The sequence below is a fragment of the Heliconius melpomene genome, chromosome 1, assembly GCF_056956725.1.
Source record: "Heliconius melpomene rosina isolate 202511_hmr_F chromosome 1, ASM5695672v1, whole genome shotgun sequence".
In the NCBI taxonomy this organism is placed as follows: domain Eukaryota; kingdom Metazoa; phylum Arthropoda; class Insecta; order Lepidoptera; family Nymphalidae; genus Heliconius; species Heliconius melpomene.
Window position 1 is genome coordinate 5,051,247 of NC_140389.1, and position 14,136 is coordinate 5,065,382.

The 14,136-nt window shown below is 30.1% G+C and overlaps 1 protein-coding gene and 1 non-coding gene across 3 annotated transcripts; both read right to left on the reverse strand.

The window, feature by feature from the left end:
* Positions 1–518: 518 nt before the first annotated feature.
* LOC146541044 (uncharacterized) lies at positions 519–5,936 on the reverse strand. 2 transcript variants are annotated; one of them, XM_085187688.1, is made up of 4 exons: positions 4,927–5,128; positions 4,740–4,815; positions 3,383–4,100; positions 519–2,770 (listed from the first exon to the last, which is right to left on the reverse strand). In XM_085187688.1, exons 2-4 carry the CDS (start codon positions 4,807–4,809, stop codon positions 2,662–2,664), a joined length of 897 nt encoding a protein of 298 aa, XP_085043814.1. In that variant the 5' UTR covers positions 4,810–4,815; positions 4,927–5,128; the 3' UTR covers positions 519–2,661. The 2 variants fall into 2 exon arrangements, with proteins under 2 accessions (XP_085043814.1, XP_085043735.1); XM_085187609.1 differs by lacking the exon at positions 4,927–5,128 and adding an exon at positions 5,700–5,936 and having other exon boundaries at positions 520–2,770.
* A 6,100-nt stretch (positions 5,937–12,036) lies between these two features.
* On the reverse strand, positions 12,037–12,109 carry TRNAK-UUU (transfer RNA lysine (anticodon UUU)). Its single transcript has one exon. It is a non-coding gene; the product is annotated as a tRNA-Lys (tRNA).
* Positions 12,110–14,136: the final 2,027 nt, after the last annotated feature.

Below are 14,136 nucleotides of genomic sequence, written 5' to 3' on the forward strand. Positions count from 1 at the left end.
AGATGGAGGGAGGCATGCAGGTTAGTGATTGGATAGACATGTCATAAAATCCAAGATTGACGTTAACTGGAGATCGGAGATACATTATTAACATTGGGCGTAAATCTAGTTTCGCTGGTGAATGATAGACAGACATGCAAGACTTTATTCTCATCCCAGACACCACCAAAGCAGAAACGAGCCGAGCGATGTTTTTTTAACCAATAGAATTTCGTTATCACACAACTCGTCTTCAGTAGAGAATAGATTGCAAAGCTGCTCTTGAAAGTCCCCGCTTTGGTAGTCCGGGTTTTAACTTCTCTATTTAGAAACATGCGATTTTTAAATAGGATCTCGAACAAAATTATAACCATAATTTGAAACCAAGACCCATGAACTAATGCAACAATGGCGTCTAAAATGGCGCGAAAACCCAAATAATTTATCACGAAGTACTGCGAATCGAGATAGATGATTTTTAAAAAGCAAATATGTAAAAAAGAAACAATGGGATTCAATAAAAAACTAGTATTTTTTTTATTAAAATATATTAATAATAACTTACATTAAAATGGTATTTGTCAATACAATCAGTATTTTTTTAAAAAATCTTAAAACTTGAGTACATAATGTACTTTAAAAATCAATACCTTAAGAGGTAAAGTTAAAAGAAAAATAAAACATGCAAATTCTTTGACAATCAGCTAAAGCTTCGCCGCCTGTTTTTTTTGTATAATTCAATTTCATAAGTATTTTTTTTGAGTTATTATGTTTTTTTATGTACTTAATTCGGTATTAATTACGTTCAGTACGTAATAATACGATTCTTTGAAAATCTTTAATGAATTTTCAAAAGACATTTTTTATTAACAAAAAAATCTTATTCTTTCCATATAAAAATTTTAACAGCAGACAAAAAAATCTTCTTTAACAACACTTCTATAGGCATCAAAGTAAATAAAAACATAACAAAACAGTAAAGAGAATATTACATATAAATATTATAAGAAAAATTATATTAAAGCACATTATTGTTAAATGAGACATTAAAAAAATTGTAGCCATATTTGTTTCGTCTTGAGTTAAAAAAAAACCAAATATGCCTCTCTAAATACTGTTATAAAAGCGAAAATCATATTTTACTATACAAAACAGAAAAAACATCATCTTACTTTATAAAAAAACCATTAAAAATTCAAAAAGCAAACTTAAAACTACATTAAAGAAAACATTTGAATGAGATCATATTTACCCAATTATTAGTTTAAAACATCTAATATATATTTATATAAGTAATTCACTTATTAACAATTTCTATATCATTTTGGAGAAATCAAAGTAAGAACATTATTTTTAATACAACAACTATACAAACAAATTGCAATGGTACATATCAATCGCACCATATGTTCCATTAAAGATAATATAAACAATAAAGCATAAAATGCCTTTTTTTCTTGGTATGCATGCATATACATGCACTTTGCTTTACTTTAGATTTTTTATTATAAAAGTTAAAAAAATAGTCTAGTGATACATTAATCTGTTCTTCACATAATCTTACTAGAAGAGACAATCAATTCAATATAAAATAAACAATAATATTAAATGGAAAATATATATTAAGTTTGTCTGGGAAACCAGTATTAATGTATATTTGAAGGTAAAAAAAATGTGATTGTTTTTAGAAATATCATCATTGAAATCATGAATTAATTGTATTCACAGGTTATAAAAATTGTATTCATGGTCTTGTATGAAGTATAGTTATTGATTATAAGTCTTTTGTCATTTATTAATATAGTACAGAATTCTATACTAACTGAAAAAAATAAGATGAAGACATGTATTTTCATCAATTTTGTATAAAGAGTAATAAGTTTAATCATATTTTTTTGTCAGAATATTAAAAAATTGTAATTTTTTTTATTGTAGTCATAATTTTAGAAAAAGTAATTATCACTAAAGTGAAATCATCAGTTTGTCAAAAATATTTTTTAGTGCGATTTAATAATAAAATGATTTATTTTTGTCCACACATTTTGTTATCCTATATCATTCTTAAGATTATTAAAAATATTGTCCTTAAAGGGTCAATTAAAAAGTTATTCATATATATATATTCATAATTATTGTTTTTCTTTGTCAAGTTTTAATAAAATAAAATATATATGTATTTAAATGTGGTCATGATTAAATAGTGTTGGTCAAAAATAAAATATATACAATAATTATATAGTACTGTCGACGAGTCATGGCCATCCAGAAGTTATTTTCAGAACTACTGCTGCTCACTCTCACTCAGGGAGATGATAAACAAAAAAATAACAACAATTTTAAAATCAAATGTGCTCACAATCTACAGTTAACTTTATATCTACGACTCGTCCGCCGTACTGTATAATATTTAAGCATTTCGTGGTAAAAAAATAAATTTAAGCAGAAAATTAAAACATAAAAATTAAAAAATAGAACTAGAAAACATTTTTTTTTGTTAATTTTTTTCAATATATCATTAAAAAAAAAACATTTTTTTTAAAGAAATGCCTAAAAAAAACTATATCATAAAGTAAAAACATCTTTTTGTTAAAATTATAAAAAATTAAAAATTTTAAAATCAAGGCATTGTTTATGCACTTTGTAAGCCAAACTTCGTAAATAAAATATCTTTAAAAATACATATTAATATCTTCTCTTACCATTACTTTTAATTCTAGTGTTCTTTAGAGTTACTGTAGTAGATGGAAGTGGTTTACCATTATTAGTACTTCGAAGTACTGGACAGTATGTTCTAGAAAGAAATAAAAAAAAAATAGGAGTTAGAATATAAATTATGGTTGAATTATTAAAGATAAGTCATCACAGTGTTGAGGCACTGCATCTGATATTGGTTCACAATGGTTGTGGGTTAATTTCCCTTCCACATGGGGGAATAAATTATTTTCATTTTCTCTCTGGTAAGAAGTCAAAGCACGGCATTCGATGGAGGAACCATTGAACTCCCAACATTTCAAAATTTCCTGATTTGACTAATATTTAACACTTCTGGTTCTTAAGAATGTAATTAGGACCCAATATCATTAAGAAAAAACAACAAAAACATTATATTTCTCCTTAAATAGATCTTACATTAGAATATAATGTCATTATTTATATAGTTTGATGTATCAAAGACATAAATATTTTAAACATAATAGGTAAATCATGCAAAAACTAAATGTTAATTTAAAAAGTGAGATTCTCTCCTCATGGTAAAAAGCATGAGGCCCCCTGGAAGGCATGTATGAAGAGGTTGATGACAGTGGACGAGACAATAGAGGTATGTAGAGACCGTAGTGTTTGGTGCTCCATTCTTCCCAGACTACATCACTAGAGGTAAAGCGTGAAGTTAAATTATACTTACAAAGTATGAGCATTTTCTCCAGAAGCTCCACATGTTTTACACTTAAGTAATTGAAGTACCGGACATGTCACTATATATTTATTTCCAATTTTCTCTTTAACACAGTGTGTCATATATACCATTTTAGTTTCACCATTTTTACGACAAAAAGTACACATTTTTGTACCAAATTCATCTTTTGATGAACATGGTGTTAAAATAGGTTTTGTAAATTGTTCGATATTGTTATTTTTATATGTAAGTGGTATAGAAAATGAGTTTTGTTGTATAGGAGATAGATTATTCATGTTATAGTTATTATCATTATTAGTCTTAGTTGGAGTATAGAATTCATATCCTTTATTTTCAATAGGGAATAATTCATAATTTTTTTGATTATCTATCTGTATATCTCTTTCACTTTTGGTTGACTCGTTAGAACCTAAAATCCTACGTCCCACTATAGGCCTTGGATGTCTTATTTGAAATGTATTCAAACTAGATGTTGGTGAATCTAATAAAGAATTTGAATTTTGATGAGCCAAATTAAAATTGTCGAATGATCTATCAAATATATTAGTTATATCTTGATTATTTTGTTCAATGGATGTCAAGTCAAAATATCTTGGCGTTTCAGGATGGTATACAACAGAATAAGCTTCAGGTGAAATTGAGTCTGCTGATGAGGAAGATCTGTTGCCAGTATGGAATGGTGATGTATAGGCCAATGAATCTCCATCTGGAATTTATATAAATCTACTTTATATTTTTTATAGTTTCAACCAAATTCTGGAGGCAAAGCGTGTTAAGTGGAAGACTCAACACCGTGCTTTGCCTCAACACCAAAGCGAAGAAATGGAAATATACATTTAAATAAATATTTCATCTCTTCAAGTGGGGATCGAACCCACAACTAGTCATCTTTACAGTAACACTTTGTGACTCTGTACCCCAAAGGGCCTCATTAGATTTTATTTATTTTTAATACTTTATTACACCATAATTGATATTAATGAATAAACTAAAACACAAAACGAAAAACACTTTCATGGAAATTTTATTTCCTCGCTCTGGTAAAGAGGCAAAGCGCGGCGTTGATTTCCGCTAATCAACACGCGTCTCTAGAATTCGGCAGAAAGTGGGAACAGAGTTAAGTTTTTAACACAAGGTTCCCTCTGCCCTGCTGTGTGGGATACAGCCTGTCTGAATTTATTTATTTTGTTACTATTAGGATAACTTATTTATTATTATTGCAATGTAGGCAATGAATTAATAATAAATATGTCATCAAAATATTTCAGTTATGTATAAAAATGACGATGTAAAAAGAAGGAGGAGTTAATCTTATTTATATTATGAAATAAATTTTGCAACTCACCATTGCTTGTTCCTCTCAAGAATAATTTATTTATATCTCCCATAAAATCCATATCCTTAGATGGCAACATATTATTCTGAAATATCAAATATCACTTTAAAAACATGGTGTTATAGTTTACAATAGTTTTATTGATTACTTTAATACATATTTATAATAAAAAAGATATAAATCAAGAAGTTAGTACTTAGGTGGCCATCTTGTTTTGTTTATTTTTTATGCAAAATGCTTAATGGCGTAGAAAATTAATCATTTAATAACTGTATTAACTAGCGATGTTGTAAAATAACAATTGGATTATTTGAAAAGCATTAAAATATTCCTCATTATTTTCTTTCATTTTATGTTAACCATTCGAGATAATTCGACTAAGGCAGTTTTTCAAAATTTAGGTATCTACTTTTAATAAAACTTATAAGCAAAGAAGAATAATAATTACACAGTAATTATTAAAAGAAAAACTTAACTAATTGTTTTTTAGATAGCATAAAAAAACTAAGATAAGACCTATCTTCAAAAATATAAGATTTTCTACGCAAATTAAATAAAATCTAGTATTTTTTTTAATGGGCAGTAATATTTAGTTGACTAGATACCTAGTTATTTTTTAAATGTAAGGAGATTGGAGATAGATGTACTATAAATGCATATACTAACAATAGCAGTAATTATATATCACAGGAGATCAAATAATGATAGCCAAAATAAATAGGTATATTTATGTACACAGTTGAGTTAAAATAATTGTGGACACGACTCTATATAAATAAATCAAATAATTATTATTTAAATCATTGTTCTAGTATAAGATTAATTAAATAATTACATAAGTAATTTCAAATTTTGGATTACCCAAAAAGCAAATATTTTTTCGAAAATCATTGGAAAACGGGAAGAGTGACTATATGTTTTATGTTATAATTTAAATTATTATAATTTAATTATTTAAATGATACTTACAGTTCGAAATAACGAATTTAAATAATACTCTCTAAAATACACCTTCTTCGTTAACGATTTCTTTACGAATGCATATTTTTGTTTATACGGCGGCTTCCTTAGGCAAAGATCAAAGAAGCCGACACACACCTAGTGTTAGTTGATAAATATTTTTAAATAGTGTAAGTTTGATTTCGACGCTGTGTATTTTTTCATTGAATTTATATTATTGTAATATATCTTCTTAATTTAAAAAAAAAACGTACTTCTATAATTATGTTAACACATGTTATTAATGTTCTATAATTATGTTAACACTGTGTAATTTGTTGCGTTACGTATAAAAGTATGTAGTGATAATATTGTGCATAATTATTAATTACATTGTAAAAATAATGGAATGGAATGTAAACTTGGAATGTATGTTGTTGTCGGCTTATGGAACTACTGGTATATGTGTTCTGATAACAAAAATATTATACTAAAAGTTTTTAAAAACTTTTTTGTCTCTCTTGATTTTTTTCGGCTACACTCTGTCCCGCCCATAGGAGGGTAAGCAGAGGGAACCTAGTGTTAAGACACTCCATTCTCCAATTTCTATCGGATAAGGCATTGCGTGTTGAGTATCAGAACTCAACGTCGTGCTTTGGCTCGTTGTTAGAGCGAAGAATTGAAAATATTAGATATTTCAAAAAAAAACAAACAAAATAATTACTGCTACATAATATACATCTTCGTAATTATAGAACTATATAAGTTACTTTACCGATATTTTATTTTTAACTTCACATTCAAATATATTTAAATTATTTAAAAATGAAGCTACTATTTACGCAAAGGCATGCCGTCTTTGTTTACAAACACCGCAGAACACGTGCTTAATTGTTGATCTACTAGTTACGAGATGGCGTTGGTATCTATGTAATAAATAAATATTAAATTATTGGAATTAAAAGATTTTTTATTTTAAATTTGACACTTCTTTATTTATTAAATAAATAAATATTTTATTTTGTTATTTTTATTAAATACACATTTTTCTTAAAAATATACGAAACTAAAAAAACAGGCATTAAGGACATATTATCGCCAAATCATATAAAGTGAAATGATGAATCAATTTAAAAATATTGGACATATATTATTATAATAACTTTTTGCGCCATCTAGTACAAAATATGTGATACTGTGTGGAAAGTATAAATATTTCAAAAAAATGTACCTACCGAAAAAAGCCCGCTACGTTCATATTTTTATATGTTTTGTAAATATATTTCTTGTTCTATATGTTGAATAACACTTTAAAATGTATAATATTACTTTTTTAGTAGCTTGTAGGCAAAATAAACTAAGTATCGTTTTTCCGCGTAAATCCTGATCCCGAGGAGATTCCGGGGCAAATAGTATCCTATATATTCCTCCACCCTCTCTATCTTTCAGTAAAAGTCCCATAAAAATCGATTCCACTGTTCTAATGATAAGCCGGGATAATCAAAAACAGACAAACAGACAAATGTAATGAAATTGAAATCATTTTAGTATTACGTAAATAATTATATGCACTTGTAAAAACAGGGTTTTTTTCTAAAATCACAGACAGACACTTCAATTTAATTTGTATAAGTATAGATAAATCTATTCCAAATACTGACTGGCTCACAACTAAACCTAAGGCACACCCGAAATTACGCAATGTAAAATAATAAAACTTGGCGTCTGAGGTTCAGGAACAGTGTACAGGGGTAAGTAACTGAGGATTTGGGGGACGAGTAAAACAAACAGGATCCAGACTAAATTGCCACAACTGGCGTAATAATAGTAACTCTAGGTTCTCGCACATAAAACACTTTTGCGGAAGACATCGTATTACCGCATGAGATTCCCATAAGTAATGCAGATTTAAATCTATTTGATGTATATGAGAACTTGAGAAGCGTTTTCAATTAAGTAATATTGTTCGTAATGATTGCGGTCAGTGGTACCTATAGCTTAGTGGTCAGTTTATGTAGGTTAATATGGGTTTGTTTTTTATATATTTTTTTGCTATTGCTATGAATAAGTGTTATAAAGTTGAAGTGTTAGTTGAAGGCTCTAATCTGAGGAACAAACATTTTTTTGAGTCGAATAGATCAATGATCGAGGAAGTATAGAAGATCGGCAGATAAAAACCTTTAAGTATTGGTACCGGAGGAGTAGGAGTGGTAAAAATCTATTTTTTTGTCAAATTCTCTGCTATACACATATATTAGAGGCTTGTGAACTAATAACATTTATATACTTATTAGTAAAGTGTACCTAATATTCACCTTTCCTAGTTGTAATAACTTGATATATTAGATTCCGCCACCGCGTTGAGTTCGGCGAATCAACACACAATGCCTCGAGAATTCCGCGAAATGTAGGAATGGTAGAGTCTTAATAGGAACACAGTGTATTAACACTAGCTTCTCTCTGCCTACCCTGCTTTGTGCGGGATAGAGCGTGAGCACAACATGGTTAGATGGGCCAAGCCGCGAGTAGGTCGCTAGTGTTAAATAAAAAGGATATATTCAAAACTTTCCGGTTAATCTGTCTGTCGTGTATTACAAATTTTAATGAATTAGGTACAACATAATATGATGGTATTAGCTGTACTGTATCTGGAGCAAGGTCGATCGATATAAGCGGCTTGTCGGTTTGAAGAACTAAGTGCCTTAATTAATGGAACGTAGCGGAGTTTGATAGGGCAGTTAAAGAGAAATTAGTGACATATCACTTTAGAAATATTAAGTGCTAGTTGTAAGCAGCAGCACTGCAACGGTATTATGGCAGTATCACCTTTGTTAATCCATTAAAAGCGTGAGTTTTAACAGAAAAAATTTTTTTTAGCTTCTCGCTATATCTCGTATATAGTGAGGTAGACAGAGGAACTAGAAAGCTAGTGATCTAGTGTCAAAACATTCTTTTTGCTAATTTTCGAGACATTGTGTGTTGAGTAGCGGTACCCTGTCTTCTTATTAGAGCGAGAAATCGAAATAATTTATTGCACCAAGTAGGAATCGAACCCACAACTGTCGCATTTTGCAATCGGACTTTGTGATGCTGCACTACTCTCGGAACAAGTTACTTCTAGTATTATTTGACATAAAAAAAAGCTAAAAAAACGCTAAAATATCTTGACTTCAACCACTCCGTTTAGTTTATTGTATTTTCGCCATATTCGACAATACTTTCGTTATGAAGAAAGCAAGGTCAGTTTTGGGAGAAGAATTAGTTCATTATAATACAATGGACACATTGTGTAATTTTTGTATGTAAAAATCTGGTGAGCTATGAGTACGAATGAACAATGGGATTTTTTGTCAAGAATATTTGTTTTAATCTTTGATGTTACGTAACTTTTTTTTACTAATAAATTTTAGAAATTAGAATGCATGAAGATGTCAAAAAGAAAGAAAAGTACCTAACTTTTCTTTCCTCGCTCTCATAAAACAGCGTATTGTAAGAGACGCGAGATAGTCTGCCAATATATAGTAGGGTATCTAGGGCTCTTGTGATCGATATTTAAAAAATGCATATTATATAACTTTAGTTTCATTACTTGCATTTCCACATTTTAACAATACCTAATTCATCGAGTAAGGTCATAGAAATCACGAAGAATAACATGTCGAAATGTAACAAGTTACTTATTAGATACAGATTTGCTCGCCCGTTTGGTTTTCGATCACGATTTTTTGATAATTACCCTCTGTTGATGGTGATTTATGAAAGGAAGTATGGTGGAAGCTGTATTTTGAAATTTGGCTTCTTTGCTAGCACGATATGATATTATTTTAGCTTCCCGCTCTATCCCGCATATAGCATTAAAACTAGAACTACAAAATTAAAATAAATATAGTAATAAAAATGAATGTACTACACCGTCTGTACCATATTCATGAAGCGTCGCAATTTCGCAAAGACATTACGATTTTATCAAAAATCATACAATTACTGAAGTCCTTTTATAATCAAGCCATTTTAAGTAGGTAACTCCTTACAAAACTATCGTGAATCTATTAGCAAAGCATCCGATGCTACCACAGATAATTGTTGAATTGCGACAGATCAAATAAAACAACTGGAGCACAGATAAAATAGGCATTTAAAGTTTTGTAATCTACTGTTTATGTATCGTTTAACTTAGCTATACTCGTATGGTACCTACTGTATATAGTTTTGTGCTCAGCTGGCACGCTCGGAACTCCATGATTAGAGAAGTTCAACTAAACTGAAGTGAATTATATGATATACTAATGTAGCTGTATAGGCTCAACGCTGAAATATACTCGTGCTGGAAATTATTAATGCTGGAAATTATTAAACAAAAATAAAGCTACATTATTATACTTTAAAAACGATAATTTTGAGGCCATCGTGGCGCAGAGGCACAAGTGTGCGCCTGTAAACGCAACATTTGTGAGTTCGATTCCCGCTCTCAGGAGAGTGAAATATTATTATTTAATAAATCACCAAGTATTGTTGTTTTTCGCGTCGCCTTTCAAAGCAAATAGTTCGTTCTGCCTTTGTAATAAATAAAACTGTTTTTATTATAATGATGATACTTAAAAGAAGCAAGACAATGTAATTTAATTTTTAATAGTAGTAATACTAATAATGTTCTTGTAGCTATTGTACTTTTTTCTTTTATTGGTATACAAGGAGGCCGTGTGTGTGAAACTGGAGAACGGAGTGTCATAACACTTGATTCACACTCACACACACTCTGTCTGTCTGAAGTTAAAATATGTGAATAAGCCCTTTTTATAAGCTTTAGTTTCCTGCAAACAGTTTCATTCACTCGGCGATCTCCGCTCGTTATCAATATAAAAAAAACACCTTTCTCAAACATATCTACAGAGTTTTTAATTTTTCGTTCGGCATTGACGTCCATGACTCAACACTTTAGCTCGGGCATTTGGGCAGAAAGTTGAAACTAAGTTCCTTCTGTTAATCCTGCGGGATAAAGCGTGAAGCTGTAAAAAAAACGTTAAATGTCACTTCCCTTAACGCTATACATACTATATGATATTGCAAAATAGATAACAAAAATGGTAACAATTAGCAGATCTCTCACGTAATGGCATTATTGCTTTAATATGCAAATGTATGAGGGAAAGTTTCAAGGACTGAAACTGAATTACAAATATACATACATTGCATATTACATGATATTTATCTAAATTAGTTCTCTTAAATGAGGTAAACGAAGAATAAGGAACTATTTTGACATATATTTAGTAAAGATTCTGTATACTATAATAAAATAACAAATGAAACACTAAAATAAGCAGCTTTACATTTTTTTCCAATAGATAGAAGAAAGTAATAATACACTCGGTTCCAATTTCCGCCCAATTTTTGTGACATTGCGTGTTGAATGGTAGAAACAACGCGCTTTGTCTACAGGAAGGGGAAGTGGAAGCGGAAGCGAGGAAGTAAAAAAATATAACCCTTCCCCCCAGTGGGAATCGAATTCAGAAGCATCGAGTCAAGGGTGCTGTTGCGCCATCTTAATTATACTACTTTAATGAACTATTATAATAATAACTATTTTGCATTTAGCAAAGCTTCTTTGGCTTAGGAACAATGGTAAATAAAAAGCTTAATTATTTACCAAGGTCATCGAGCCGAAGATGTTTAGCGTTGGACTATAAACGCGACGGTTGTGGATTCGATTCCCATTCGGGGGAATAAAGCATTTTCATTTGTTCGCTCTGGTAATAAGACCAACTGCAACTTTGAGTTCTGCCACTCAACACGTAATGTTTCGAAAATTGGGTAGAAAGGTCCTGTCCTAAATTCCTTAAATCTTCTTCTTTATTCTTCCTTTAATGTTTTCTTTAAATCTTTAGTTTAAATAATAACAATTTCTTAAGGTATAGATAGACACAATACATGTTTAGTTGATAAACAAATGAGCATTGAACTTAGGACCTTGGAGGAAGGTTACACATTTAACACGTATTCAGAAGTATTTAGATCAAATCTAAGTATATTTCGTGACATCCTGCATAAAATGAGTATGATTTGTTATCGAATTTTAGTGTTTGTAAAATATATAACTGGTACCCAAATCAGAAATGAACCTACAATTATGGCGTCGTCAATATGTCGTATATGAAAAGCTTACAATATTTGAAATTTTAAGTATGACGTTAATTGACTATAATTATATGACTTTACAAGATCGATATTCGAGAATAATAATAAGTGCGGTTCTATAGTCAACCACTTATTTTAGATATATCGATTTTGTTGTTAGTGATCATTAGAGTGATTAATAATTACTGTATAATATAAAACAAATTAATTTAAAAATTTATTGTAAAAAGAACGCCCGAACAGGGACTTGAACCCTGGACCCTTGGATTAAAAGTCCAATGCTCTACCGACTGAGCTATCCGGGCTGTATTAAAAATATATGAATAAGCAACTTATAAGCATAAGTACACCAAGTACCTATCTTGCAAAAAAATCTAAAGTTCTTACAATACATACATTGCATTTGATAGAATCTTACGAAATATATATTCATCCCGCATATAGGCTAGGCAGAGGTCTAGTGTTAAAACACTTCGTTCCCTACACATCGCTCTATTTTCAAGGCATTTCATTATAAGTCGCGGACGAAATATATATTCATTTACCAAATTCCGCTTAATTCTAGTAAAAGAAAACATTATGTTTGTTTTAATGTTAGTTCAGTGAATTAGAAGCTAGCTGTTTGTGTATTTGAAGTTTAACTTATTTTTATGAAAATTAATCAAGTGGTATTTTTTATTGTCTGTATGTATAGTATCAGCGTGATAGGCCCTGACTGTAAATATATATGTAGTCCATTAAAACCGCAATTTTATATAGACGCCACCTAACTAAAGGCTTGATATATCACTTAAAGGAAAAAGGAATAGTGTATCACTAAATTCTCCAAACAAAAATAAATTTATACGAGAAATTACAGGTGTACGTAATAGTACGTCGATTAAAAGCATGACAAATGACGTAAGAGTTAAGGTCAATGCCTCTGTGAATCAGTTAGGATATTATCACGTTTTTACGTACAGTTTCTTTAAAGTTACCGCGTTTATGTAGAAAAATTACGAGATACCGGAAAATACAATATAAAAGGACAATTTTTGTTTGTGGAAACCTTATGTTGAATGTCTCTAAAATCTTTTTCTAGAATTTATACTATTTTTATACTTTTTATTAATATTTTACTATAAAGCTGAAGAGTTTGTTTAGTTGAACGAGCTAATCTCAGGAACTACATCGCCACCAATTTTTATAAGATTTGAAATTTAGACTCTTAAAAAATATTTCATTGAACACGTGTTTCATGGTTTATTAGGATTAACCTTCTAAACTGTCAATATTTTCATAAATATATTTAATAAATGTTCGTATAGTTCAAGCGGGCGAAGCCGTTACATTGCGCCGTAACGGTCTCCTAAATTTTTTTTTTAATTGTATGTTATATATAATAAGGAGCTTTATGTGCAATAAGCTTAGCCTTTAAGCCCTACTTAAACTAATAAGTAGAGTACTGTACACGTCAAGGATTTTTCTTAAAATAAAATTCAATACATGTTACATTATATGTTTATTTTTGTTGAGACCGTCGTGGTGCAGTCGGACATCCAATATGTCTGATTATAAACCCGATAGTTGAGGGTTCAATGCCCCACTCGGAAGAATTATGATTTTTCATCGATTGTATTTCACGGAGTGTTTCTAAACTATAAGTTCCCTCTGTCTACAGCGCCACTACGAAATACACAAAGCTGAAAAAAATTAAGATTAAACTAACTAATATTAGTAACATAGTAAATTGTATTACCTACTTAGTAACAACTTGATCAATCTAAGCGAGTAAATAAAAATAAAAATATATATAAAAAACATGTATTTATATAATATATGCTATAAGGGCTATGAAATGTGCTATAAATGAAATAACCTTAAAGTCGAGTGGTTTACTAGTAACCTCTGAAGAGTCCTATTTTGCCAGCAGGTTTTTGAGCCATCATTAGACCAGCTCGTTGATACCATATTATGGTATTGTCACCTATGCTACTATTAGTGCAAAGTTTCATGAGGATACAATTATTACAAGTGGGTCAAATTCAGTTTCTTAGATATCATCCCTAATAAAACCGTGTTAATATACGGAAAGTGTAGAACGGAGAGTCGGAACACTCGACTTGATCCTAACTTGGACTAACCCTTTTTTTTAAAAGTCCTTGTTTAATTTTCCTGTTTAATTTTTTTATTAATAAATAACTAGGGATGGGCCAGAATATTTTTGGGTACCCACGGGACCCAATTCCCCCCTCCCCAGCCCCTACTTTATATGCTATATGCAAATTATGAGAGATAAAATAATCAAAGTTAACCCACAGTTTAAAGTAGAGCAATCAAGATGCACCGTGGT

What these genes read in the sequence shown, in the direction of transcription:
- LOC146541044 (XM_085187688.1), bottom strand. Translation starts at nt 4,809, where the DNA reads ATGTTGCCATCTAAGGATATGGATTTTATGGGAGATATAAATAAATTA. An exon ending in CTTGAGAGGAACAAGCAATG is followed by an intron (nt 4,101 to 4,739) that starts GTGAGTTGCAAA and finishes TATAAATTCCAG; the next exon opens with ATGGAGATTCATTGGCCTAT. An exon ending in GGAGAAAATGCTCATACTTT is followed by an intron (nt 2,771 to 3,382) that starts GTAAGTATAATT and finishes ATTTCTTTCTAG; the next exon opens with AACATACTGTCCAGTACTTC.